We start from the raw sequence: 11,031 nt of genomic DNA on the forward strand, positions 1-11,031 counted from the left end.
TGTTGGAAGTTTATTGTGTGTGTGCAGAACTGAAAAGCAGAAACAACCTTGCAATAAGAACTTTAATAAATTCTCTACACATAGAATGGAAACAACCTGCAAGGTCAGTCTCACTTACAGGAAAATCTTCCCTGTCCCCAGTTCAAGTCAACAGAGACTTAACATTGTCCTTGGAATGTCATTGTTTACAAATTCTACCAGCAGAGGACAGAAGATATAATCATGGAGACCTCTACCCAGAGACCTGTATCTCACCACACAGCAAATTTGTGGAGGTCTGAGTCCTGGATTTCTCAGTCTAAAAAAGTTTTATTTGTTACCATTTGTAAATTACTGAGATTTGTTGTCTGAGGTTTCTGTCCTGCCCAGTTCCCACAATCATTAAATCCCAAAGAAATTACACAGAGTTCTACATTAGTTATAAACTGATTGGTCCATTAGCTCAGGCTTCTTATTAACTCTTATAATTTATATTAGCCCATTATTCTTATCTATGTTAGCCATGTGGCTCAGTACCTAATTCAGCAGGGCAGTCACATCTTACTTTTCCTGTGGCTAGGTCAGGACTGGAGACTAGGCTTTCCTCTTCCCAGAATTCTTCTGTTCTCATTGACCCACCTTTGCTCCCTGTCTGGTTGTCCCACCTATACTTTCTGCCTGGCTACTGGTCAATCAGTGTTTATTTAAAATATAATTGACAGAATATAGACAATTGTCCCACACCAGAGATTATAATTTTTTTGCTTTGTTTCTGAGATGTGAGTCTTGTTATCTTGGCATGGGCTCATGTAATTCTCCATTCTCAGTGTGCAGACATCTGAGGTCACAGACGCTAAGAGCTGATTTATAGTTTATGATTTTTAGGAACAGCATTACACACTAATGAAGTTGATGGATTTTGGGAAAACAGATTTTCTATTGGCAACTTAGAAGTATGAGAAAACATGAACTAGCTGAGAGAGGACAAGGGATTTCCTGAAGTCAACAGTGCCTGAAGCTTCTGTTTTATTTGAAGAGGGTCTGAGGCTTGGAGATGACGAGAATGAAAATGAGGGGAAGATGATGGGAGGAAGAAAGGAAGGAGGGAGCCTAAAAGAGTGATGTGTTAAAGAAGATGAGGGGAACACACATCCATATGGTTGTGAGATCATTTATTGAGTCTAATAAAATGTGTCCAGAAGTATGAGTACCATACAGAGGGTTTGTCATATACAATGAAAGAGCAAATACTGAGGTTAAAAATGCTTGTGTGAGTGTTGGAACAAATAAAGAAAAACAAACACACTTTTTAATCTCAGGATGTCCACATCTTCCCTCAACTCCACCCATCTTTTCTGTAACTGGCACTAAAGCTCTACATGGTTGGCCTGAGCCCCCTTTAGCTCCTGGATCTTCTGAGGCAGAGTCTTTGTCCAGAACTGCAGCTTCCTGGCCTTCAGGGCTTGACCCACAGCAGGATAGATGTCCAGCTTCAGGTACTGCTCATTGTGGATCAACTCAGGCCAGTAGGGGAGACCCTCACTGTTGGGGTTCCTGTGGGTATGTCCCCAATAGGGAAGGGTGAGGTCTCTCTCATTCAAGGCGTGATCATCCCTTGATTTGGGTCAGAGCAGTGGGTGAGTAGGCCAAGGGCCTAAGGGTGCAGGAGGACTGGTGTACAGATGTAGAACACAAAGGACACTCACTAGCGTCTCATCCATATAAACCAAGGGAAGCTATCTAGTTTTGTATCTTTCTCTGAGAGGGAAAATCTAAAGAACAGTACTACAATACTGTGACTCACACAGCATGTCTCTGTGGGATGAGAAGAAGCTAAATCTAGACAGTATCTGCCTTAGTGTGCCCCAAGCTGGAGAAGATTATGGTGTAATTAAGATCCTACATATGCTAATGAGACACATCTACATAGGAGCCCTGGATAGAGACCCAACCATAAAGAGGTTGAGGGAGGGATATATTCTCACCCATATCTTGCAAAGTTGGCCCAGTACTTCATCATCCTCCTGTTCAGCAGCTTTTCCTCCTCAGTGAGTTCAACTGCAGACAAAAGCAGACAAGGATTCAAGTCCTAGCTACCTCATGGAGGTGGAAACTCGTATTCTACTATAGCAGCTACAGCCTGACACTGATTTCTGGTCTAGTTTAAACTCTTCCATAAGCACTCAGAATCCATCTGTGCCTCTACTTGAATCCTCTCAGGTTCACTCCCACCCTAGTGTGCTCTCATTCCTTCTAGCACAAGCTAGGCAAAGAAGGTTCATATTCTTACTCTGATAGAGTTTGTGTTGGTTGGTTTGTTTTTTATTTTGTCTTTTTTTTCCAGCTCAGAAATGGTGAACACCTACTGGATCCTATTTTCTCCCAGAGATTCAGTTTCCTCAACTGCACTGAGAGCTCAGCCTTCCCTCAGGAACTCATCAGTGACTCTATTCAACTCAATGAAAACAAGGATGACTCACCATTCATGCCCCAAAGGTGGGAGCCAAAGACAAAAGGAAGGTGATCACCATGGTCAGCCCTCACGTGGGATGGCCTGACGTGCTTGATGTAGCCGGGCTGATGATTAAATTCATAGAAGTAGACAGGAGCATGGGAACCTGGGAGTGAGGACATAATGATTTCACACATGAAGCTTTTCTACCCAACCTTTTGTGACAAGAAACCTTGCTCTAAAATCATCTGGAATCACAGTTGAGTGTCAAACTCCAGGCTAGGGCATTGGCTATGGGAAACTTGTTAAACAGTAATGCCAGCACTCCCAGATGAGCAGTTTTGACAAGACACCAAGAGTAACAATCATGTTTTTCCCCATCTAGTCCCAAATAAGGCATCACTCTTTTAAACTATCATAAGGAATTACTGAGGTAAGTGTCCTCAGGTGCCTGGTATCAGATAGCTGATGAAGATGTGGGTCAGGCCTGTACACAAGGGACGTCATCTGGCGATCACAGCTCTGACCTCCCCCTGCCCTTGGTCTTGTTACAGATGTACTCACGCTGAAAATTTGCTACTTGGAGTGCAGGGATCACAAACATGAAGTCCTCCATCAATTCTCTGAACTGTGCTTGCAGGGTCTGGGGGTCCTCAATATCCCCCATGTATTCTTTCATCAGAAGGTTACTAAATTCAGGAGGCAGCATCTACATCAGAAGGAATTAGGGAGGGTAATATAAGACAGGCTCTTGGATAGATAGACAGAAGCCTCTCAGTAAGTGGCCAGGAATGAGACAGGGTATTTGGGAAAGATATGAGCCTTGGGGTGAGTCCACACAGAAACACACACATACAGTAACTTTTATTTGTGGCATCAGAGAAAAATTTATGGGAACCCTCTTTATCAGGACAGGAGCCAACGTCTCTCACCATGTGTGCCGCTCTGCTCTTCAGAACAGCTGGCAGGGTCTCTCGGGTTATGTTCTTTATGACATGATCAAGGCCCATCATCTGAAAAGCAGAGCAGAGTCTTAAGTATAGGATGGGTTGTCTCTAGAGAGTTCCCACCAACCTCCACTTGAGTTTAGGTCCCCAGAGGCTTAGACCCAGGTCTCACCAAGGGGATCCCCCAGCCACACTCGTCACTGTCAACACCAATGATGCTGGGCACATGGTGAAAATCCCCAGAGGCCAACAGCTCCCGAGGGTGCCTCGGTAGGAACGTCCCATCCACCACAGCAGGGATCATAGTGAAGACCTATGGGCATTAAGGGTCAGTGCTGAAGATCAATCACATAAATTTTCTGGTGCCCACTGAATACCCACATGATTTCCCCATTTCCTGTCTCATCCAAGAATGCTATGCTCACTCTAGAAGAAAGTGAACCTCAAAATTAGCCTATTTGTTTTTCTCTGCCCATAGTATTTAGTTAACAAGAGACAAGTTAACTGGTCCAACTAGTAAGGACTAGCCATCCCACATGCTGGTGACCAGATCCTCCAAGTCACACAATTCTTCCAACCTGGTTGATAGTCAAAATCTCTTCTACAGTCTTCTCTCGTAGGCAGTGCACCAGAGCCTCTGAGTCCTTGGCCTCACATCCTGAAAGGTTGGTTACTGTCTGTAAATGAAAAAGACACAGGTTGGTTCATCTCTACCAGCAGGGAGCAGAGTTTCCTTGATTCCAAGTAATTATCTTTGCCCCTAAATACCACATCCTGCTGTTTGCTGTGTATGAAAGAACTTAAGTGGAATTGTTCACATTATTTTTTTTGCTCAGAGTTGACAGTTGGGAAAAGGGATCATTCTACTCGTGTATTTGTTTTCTTGCTGTTGTTTTGTGTGTGTGTGTGTGTGTGTGTGTGTGTGTGTGTGTGTGTGTGTGTGTGTTGTTCATGTGTGACAATAGGTATGGTGTAGTTCAGAGAACACCCTCAGGTGTCACTTGTCACCTTACCTCCTGTGTGCATTTGTCTATAATAGCTTAGCTGAACTATGTCCTTCTAGGGACTCTACTCTCTCTACTTCCCTCTCTGCATAGGAGCACTGGGTTTACCATCACCACCTCTAGTCTTCTGTGGGCTCTGGGGATTTGAACTCGGGACCTCACATTTGCACAGCAAGCCTGGTTAGATTTTTTTCTTTGCCAACTTGACACAAGCCAGGGTAGTCTTGAAAGAGAATGTCAACGGAGAAAAGACCTCTATCGGATTGTCCCATAGGCAAGTCCAGGCATTTTTGATAATTGACTGATGGAGGAGGCTCTGTCGTATTGTGGTCAGTGCCACCCACGGACAGGTGTCCTGAGCTGCTGAAGAACTGAGGAAGCCATGGGTAACAAGTCAGTAAATAGGGCTCCTCTCTGGCTTCTGCTTCAGTTCTAGGCTCTAACAACCTGCTTGAATGTCTACTCTGACTTCCCTTCAAGATGGACTATAAACTGTAAGCTGAAAGTTAACCTTTTCCTCCTCAAGTATCTATTATTGGTCATGGTCTTTCTCACAGTAATAAGAAACAAACATACTGTTTTTGCCAGTGGTGGAAGCCACTGTGCACAGTTTTTATGTCACATAACATGCCCTTCACGCATAAAGCAGAGGGGAGGGGAGTCTAAGTTTTACACCACTCAGAAATTAATGGGAAGAAATTATTTCTCATAATCCTTGCTTATCCCACTTAAGAGATTAACAGAATACTACAGGCAAGGACTGACGTAGCAAAGTAAGGACTGGTATTGATGAGGACACTCACTGTGAGGACCACCTCAGATGTGTCAGAGATGAGGTCAGGCAGCAGGGCCACTCCACTCTGCATGATGGCTCTGTGGAAGAGTCCTTTGGACATGGGGGACACAACAAGTGAAGACACACTTGTTCCTCCTGCTGAAGCACCAAAAATGGTGACCTGGCCAGGGTTGCCTCCAAAGTAGGCGATATTCTGCTGGACCCAGCGTAGGGCAGACACTTGGTCCAGGTAACCCCAGTTGCCTGTGGCGTGTTTGTCTCCAGTGCTGTGAAGTGGCAGGAAGAGGAATCACAGGTCTGTCCATGCTCTACTCAGACCCCATTGTCCAGCCCAGTCCCAGGCTTACCTGAAGAAGCCAAGGACACCCAAGCGATATTGGATAGCAACAATTACTATATTCTCAGTAGCAGCCAGTATGGATCCATCGTTCATGGAAGCCATTCCTACAACCAGTGCACCACCATGAATCCATACCATCACCTGGAGAAATCAACAGAGATGCCAGGAGGCCCACACCCAGCCCAAGCTCCACTGGACTGGCTACTAGATTATCATCTGGTTTGCCTCTGTGCAGATCAATACACACAATATGATGTCAATATGCAGCCCCTGAGCACCCTCTTGAGTGGGTCTCCTCAGGATTTCAGGACATGGTCTACAAATGAGGTACTCTAGGACTATAAACATATTTCTATTTCCACTTCCTCATCAGGAAATCTCAGCCTAGATTAATGGTTCTACATCACAGTCATGACATCATCACTCTCAGACTCATCAAAGTGGAGCAAACAGGAGTGTCTCCATGTGTGTCTTTATGATTGCTAATCAGAAGAGATATCAGATCCCATTGGCACAACAGATAATCTGCAGCTAGGAATTTTGATGATGTCAACATGCAGCCCCTGAGCACCCTCTTGAGTGGGTCTACCAGGTTTAAATTGATAGAAGATTTTCTGGTTTAATCAAAGACATAGAGCCTCTTATCTCTCAGAGCACCATAGCTCTGAGTCCCACACACAGGGGTAAGCAGCTCAACATGGCTGGGATCACCTTCCTGACCCCAGTAAGGAAAGACTACTAATCAGGGTCTAAACTACAGAAGATCTCAGAATTACTTTTTCCTTTCCAATCTTCCAGAGAAAGAAACATCTTCTCTCCCAGCTGACCATGTTCTAACACTCACAGGCAGGTTAGATCCTTCACGTGCATGCGCTGGTGTGTAGATGTTGAGATACAGGCAGTCCTCAGACATAGACATAGGAGGCATGATCAGATTCATCTTCTCTGCAAAGTCTGATTTCATTATATCAATCTGTGGACACCTGGAGAACATGGAAGTCAGTTAGTCCAACATACGTGATAATCAATCCTAAATCTTAGTCTGAATTTTCTCTCAGCCACCTTCAGCTACTGCTTTCCATAATTTCCTCCTGCTAACATCTGACCCCTCTCTGAAGTCCCTTCCTACCAAGGCAAAGGCCACCAGCTCTGAGGAAATGGGAATGGAACAGTACTTTTAGGGAGGCCTCTGGTTGGGTATTAGCGCCCTGAGGGCTAGAATATGGGGACTGCTGCCATCCTCTATGAGATGGTTGCCTTCCTGTACTGACTTTCATCCTTTCTGTGCTAATTAAATCCCGGTGTGGGGGTTGGTTTTGACTGTTGACTGACACAATGTGGAATCACCTGGGAAAAGAATCAAAATGAGGGATGGTCTAGATCAGCCTTAGGTTGCAGTGACGGTCAACCCTAAAATTATTTCACTGTTCCTTCGTAACTATAATTTTGCTACTGTTACTAATAGTAATGCAAATATCGGCTATGCAGGATATCTGTTATGTGACCCCTGGAGGGTTATGACCCAGGTTGAGCACTATTGACCTAGATCTTGTGAGCTTGCCTCTAGCCCATTATCTTGATAATCATGGAGAGAAACTCCCGCCTGTTGTATGAAGCACCATTCCCTGGAAGGGGCTTCTGAACTGTGTAAGAATGGACAGAGTGAGTAGGGCATTAGCAGGCAGGCATGTGTCTGTAGTGATATGTAAGCGAACCTTTATAATTCGCTTTAAGTGATACGTATAGTAACGCCTCTGTGTCTGGCATTGAGAGAAACGAGTCAGCAAATCCCTTTGCTATGTTTGGGTTAGTCAGCAGAGGCTGAGAAATTGTTTGGAGACTGTTTAAACCTTGAAGAAATGATGTTTCTCTGGAGAGTCTGCACTTGGTTCTACTTGACAGTTTGCAGCTGCACTGACCTTCATCCTAAGACACTGGCGGACCTGGAGTTCTTGCTTTTGATTATGACTTGCTATGATCAAAAGGGACTGAGATTTGTGTGCACTGTCCGTTCTCATGGGCAGCAAGTGCAAGATGACTCAAAGTTTGCCAGCTCCAATTAACCATGCATATACATACATGCACACACACACACATATGAATAAAGTAACTGGATTGAACTAGCTGAGGATCAGCCAGTTCCTCCAGCATCTTGGTGAGCTTCCTCTCTACCGCAGCACCTATGAGCCAACATCAAACAAGATGTACCCCTTAGGCTCTGTTCCTGTTTAGGGCTGGGATCAGCTCCCTTAAACTTCAGCCTCTGTAGTTTTCCTGGAATTGTGATCCATAGTAAAATCTCTCTTCACTACATTGCTTTTGTCAGGGTCCTCTATCACAGCAATAGAAAACAAACTACAATACTCGGGTTTTGGGGCTCTGTGCCTACACGGGAGCTATAGGGATGAATGGACAACACCATAGGGTAGTGAGACATTCTCCATCTCACTCCAGACTCTCATGGTACCTCCTTCTTCCACATAGTCTCTTCACAGTGGAAAGCAGGTGCACCTGTTTCTTAGTCAGTGGCACCTGGACAGTGGATGGTCCCAGTGATGAAGAATGGCTTTAGTCTCTGTTCCTCACTGCAGTACCTGCAGCTAAGTCCCTATAGGCATCAAGCTCTGACCCAGGAGCCTGGCACCGTTGTTCCTCTGGAATCCTTAGCACATTCCTCTGAAAACTGCATGGGAGATGCCCTCAGGACAGACAGAACACTGCTATAGAGCTGAGATGGAGGAAGCACAGCAGTGTGGGCTAGAGCTCAGGCCTGAAGTCCCCTGGACCCCAAAACTTACATGGCTGGATGGGAGGTCCCATCTCTCACACCACTCCATGGCTCAGGGAGTTCAGGGGGTGCAAAGCGCAGTGGTCCCACAGGTGGCTTGGCAAAGGGAATCCCCAGGAAGGTGTGGACACCAACATCGCTGTCTTTCACATGGACGAGGCTTCCTCTCACTTGCCCTGTGTGTGTGTTCCTGATGGGGCTGGCTGAGTCCTGGCCTGTAGGTGGAGAGAAGACATCAGCTGTCACCACACTCTGGAATTCCTACATCGTTATCACAGACTTACACGGGGAAGGTAACTTGGGTCCTCTCAGTTTGCCTGTGGGACGCGGAGATGAGTACCTGGGACTGGAATCCTTGCCCTTTGGCCCTCTTGAAGATTGACATGGCACTTCTATAGTCAACAAAATGACAAGTTCAGAGCCACTTGAAATTAGGAAGGAATTATTGTCACTATCCAAGGTCAGTTGGAGCTCTAGCCACAACCACGTACAGAGGAGGGACATGTCCCTCCTGTTCTTCTATCCCTTCTTGCTCCTTAAGTAAAAGGTAACTTTAGACATCCTTGACACTCCTGTGCTAAGCGCAGCCCATCCTGTGGGCTTTAGAGTGGGCATTAGAGGGCTCACAAATCCACACTTTCATCTGTCACGTCCACCAGCTCCTCCGTCCCTGGTATTTCCCTCCCACAAGCTCAGCCTCCGACTCTGCAGAACTGGGCAGCTCTGACCCTGGTCCCCTCTGCTCACCATGCACGTGGAAGAGGAGAAGCAGGAGCCCACAGGCCACAGCAAACAGCCAGCCAAGAAGTCTACCGAGTGGCATATTGAATGCCAGGGCTAACTCTGAGCTGCTACAAGATGACAGTCTCACTACAGCAGGAAGCAGAGAAGGTAGGACTTGCCCAGGCAGGAAATTTATATTTTTCTTGGGGCAGGTGCAAAGTTCTTATTGCAGCACAACTGATAGGGCAGAAACCACTGGGAGCCAATAGCCAGCAGGCGGGGCAAAGTCACTCTGCAGTTTCTCCTCCTTTCTGGACTCAGAGAGACAGAGCTTAGCATCTGAAGTCCTTCTGGAATCAGGATCCCTGACCTGAACATGGAGTCACCATGATCTCTGGCCCTTTAATCCAATGTGGTGTGAGAGTGAAGACCCGGGAGCAGAAAGTTAATAGGAGAAGCCACAGGGCTTCTGTGGGTAGGAACACACTCAAGATGTCACATGTGGAGAGAAGTGAGAGAGCATGAGCTCTAAGTGTGACCTTACCCTCATGACACCTCTGTGCTGCCAAGACTCATAGAGTAATGAGAGCACCCTCAGGTCCCTTGTCTCTTAGGGTGGTCTTAGGATATGAAGGTCCCCTTCGTGTTAGGTTATGCTGGTTTCTTTGAAAGACATTGAAATTCTGGCTCCTCCCTACCCCGCCCTCTCTCTCTGTCTGTCTCTCCTCTCTCTCTCTCTCTCTCTCTCTCTCTCTCTCTCTCTCTCTCTCTCTCTCTCTCCTTCTCTCTCTCTGTGTGTGTGTGTGTGTGTGTGTGAGTGTGTGTGTGATAAGCGTTTGGACACCATGGGTTTGTTGACTCTTCTTTACCTCAGAAAATGTCCTGTTTTGGGTGCTGTGCAGACCTGATCCTCTCTGCCTGGGAGTGCAGGGAGGGGTCCAGGGAGACCCTCCTCCTGCTGTGTGTCATCTCTATAGCTCCACCTCCCCGGCCCCTCCCCTCCCACAGCACCACATTCAACACTGCAGAGTGTGGCAGACCTGATGAGTTGCAACAAGAAAAGTTAAAATCCCCAAATCAGCCAAGCGAATCTTCTCCTGCAGCCCTCCCCCATCTGACCCACAGGAATCAGCATCTTTGGTGCCACCTTTGTGGATGAGGCCAGGGCAGCAGCCACTCACAGCCACCCAAGAGTGACTTGCAACATCGTTCTCAGTCAAGTGCTCACCCTGTCCTGTGACTTGCTGCCTGCACACAATGGCCTTCCAGACAGCATCTTTGTCCATGCATCTCACTGAGGGCTCCTGCCTGTGATGACTGACAGTTATTGCAATAGAAAAAACCTACAGAAATGGTTCTGATTACAGCCTGCCTACACACACAATGCTTTATCTTCAAAGAAAACCTTGCCATGAAACACGGTGTAATGGAGTGAAAATGTCCTTGTAACTGGAAGCTAAAAAGCCATACGCCAGACCAGGAGTCACTGTTGAAAATTAAATTAAGTGAACAAATTTCTTCTTTTGTGATTTTTGTTTTTGTTTTGATTTTTGAGACAGAGCATTGTATGTAGTCCAGACTGGCTTGCTATCTCAGCTTCTGGGTTTTTTGGTGTGTCACCTATAAAATTTACATCTAACACATCCCTTCTTAGTAACCCTGAGCATCATCTGTAAGCCTCCATCACTTTGATGTTCTCATGGATTTCACAGGCCAGGATGGAACAGAAGAGGACAGGCACACTCCATCCCTTTTACAGTTATCTCTGACTCTGAGCCCAGGAATCTAAAGAAAGAATATTCCAAACAGCAGCTATGAGTGAGTCAGGCAGACCTTCCTGCTTGGAGAACTCTGGTGACCTCCTAGAGCCTGATGGCCCACAGCAGGGGTCACAGGTGAAGTGAATTCAGTGGCTCTGACTGGGGAGACTTATGAAGATTTCAACGAAGTTTACACTATCAGAGTGCATAGGCCCAGAAGGAGGTCAGTGGGGTCCACACTA

General features: G+C 46.2%; 1 protein-coding gene across 1 annotated transcript; it reads right to left on the reverse strand.

Annotated features, from left to right (window-relative positions):
• Window positions 1–1,134: 1,134 nt before the first annotated feature.
• On the reverse strand, window positions 1,135–9,213 carry LOC142852356 (liver carboxylesterase-like). Its single transcript, XM_075977073.1, has 12 exons — window positions 9,054–9,213; window positions 8,317–8,521; window positions 6,363–6,501; window positions 5,526–5,659; window positions 5,186–5,444; window positions 3,957–4,055; window positions 3,551–3,691; window positions 3,364–3,444; window positions 2,996–3,140; window positions 2,460–2,597; window positions 1,965–2,037; window positions 1,135–1,533 (listed from the first exon to the last, which is right to left on the reverse strand). Exons 1-12 carry the CDS (start codon window positions 9,127–9,129, stop codon window positions 1,347–1,349), a joined length of 1,677 nt encoding a protein of 558 aa, XP_075833188.1. The 5' UTR covers window positions 9,130–9,213; the 3' UTR covers window positions 1,135–1,346.
• Between the last annotated feature and the right edge of the window lie 1,818 nt (window positions 9,214–11,031).

This window comes from Microtus pennsylvanicus, chromosome 6 (genome assembly GCF_037038515.1).
Source record: "Microtus pennsylvanicus isolate mMicPen1 chromosome 6, mMicPen1.hap1, whole genome shotgun sequence".
In the NCBI taxonomy this organism is placed as follows: Eukaryota; Metazoa; Chordata; class Mammalia; order Rodentia; family Cricetidae; genus Microtus; species Microtus pennsylvanicus.

Excerpts from the sequence above, each read along its gene's own strand:
- LOC142852356 (XM_075977073.1), bottom strand. The coding sequence starts at position 9,129 with ATGCCACTCGGTAGACTTCTTGGCTGGCTGTTTGCTGTGGCCTGTGGG. Across the intron at positions 5,660-6,362 it reads GTGAAGGATCTAACCTGCCT|GTGATGGTATGGATTCATGG; the intron begins GTGAGTGTTAGA and ends TGATTTCTCCAG. Across the intron at positions 4,056-5,185 it reads CATCTGAGGTGGTCCTCACA|ACAGTAACCAACCTTTCAGG; the intron begins GTGAGTGTCCTC and ends TTTCATTTACAG.